This window comes from Penaeus monodon, chromosome 31, assembly GCF_015228065.2.
Source record: "Penaeus monodon isolate SGIC_2016 chromosome 31, NSTDA_Pmon_1, whole genome shotgun sequence".
Taxonomy (NCBI): Eukaryota; Metazoa; Arthropoda; class Malacostraca; order Decapoda; family Penaeidae; genus Penaeus; species Penaeus monodon.
In genome coordinates this window covers 19,782,724-19,783,862 of record NC_051416.1, presented here as the reverse complement: position 1 = coordinate 19,783,862, position 1,139 = coordinate 19,782,724, and the positions used below count along the sequence as shown (strand labels likewise).

At 39.9% G+C, this 1,139-nt stretch overlaps 1 protein-coding gene across 1 annotated transcript in view; it reads right to left on the bottom strand.

The window, feature by feature from the left end:
- The window catches only part of LOC119592914, a 118,074-nt gene that overhangs the window by 25,321 nt on the left and 91,614 nt on the right, over nt 1-1,139 (bottom strand). The window contains exon 8 of the mRNA XM_037941805.1: nt 294-531. Coding sequence (XP_037797733.1) covers nt 294-531 — 238 coding nt within the window. The remainder of the gene's footprint in view (nt 1-293; nt 532-1,139) is intronic.

The window sequence follows — 1,139 nt, the reverse complement described above, 5'->3', positions numbered from 1 at the left end:
CAATTTCTTCAAGTCTTACAAGAAAGACCATTAAGCTGGTATTTCAAAAAGTGCAGATTATTGGACACAGATAGATTAACATATGAAATGAAACCTGTGTCTGTAGGTCGAATAAAGAGACATTAGATACAGATACAAATAAGTAGGTAAGCAGTGTTGAGGATATATGTTCTAATCCTGTCATAATAAAGCGTAAAATACAACACAGTCGATGATGAGCAGAATAAACATTTCTCGCAATGCAGAACACTTGTCAACGTCTCTTTCTCTTTTCCAAGTCCTTTTCCGCTTACCTGTATATTCTCTGGTTCTCTATGACTTGCATGTGGCCATGAGGACATCCGTGGTCTGTATTGGAGTTGAACTTGCCCAGGGAGAACTTATGGAAGGCCAGTTGTATAAGGTCCCCGTGTGGGCCTCCGGCAGCCACTAGTGTCAGGTTACAGGGCGGAGTGCGCTTGGTCTGCAGCGGCCAGTGCACCTGCAGCTCGTAGGTCTTGCCCACGACGCCGTAGTAAGTTCTATTGCACTCTGCAACAGGAGAGGAATGCGTCTTTATTACACTCTGCAACAGGATGGGAAATTATTTTCATTGTTTTATGCAACAGGAGAGAAGAGTATTTTTATTAGACTGCAGCAGGAGAGGAAAGCATTTTTGTTTCACTCTGCAACAGGAGACAAGAATGTTTTTGAATGCAGTCTGCAACAGGAGATGGAAACCTTTTTTTCGAATGCATTCTGACACAAGAAAGGAATATATTTTTGATGGCACCTGCAACAGGAGAACATTTTTCGATAGCAGTCTGTAACATGGAAGGAAAGCGTTTCGATGCCGTGTTGCGAAAAAAGAGAAAAACCTTGCAACTGATATACGCCACTTTCAAGTGCACGAATTGAATAGTTAAATTGCCAGAATAAATATATCTTTCCTGTGGTACATGTTTTTCTTCTGCTAATCTATTTTCGCGCTCCATTTTATTCCATAACTGTATCCAAAAGTCTGATTAGTCACAGTCTGTGTCCTTAAAAAGTGTCATTCAGAACCGTACACTCTAATACTGTTTAAAGAATACCTCATGTACTGCTATATTTGTATTAAATTTTATATTTCATATTAGTTAGTGTCGGGAATTAAGTTC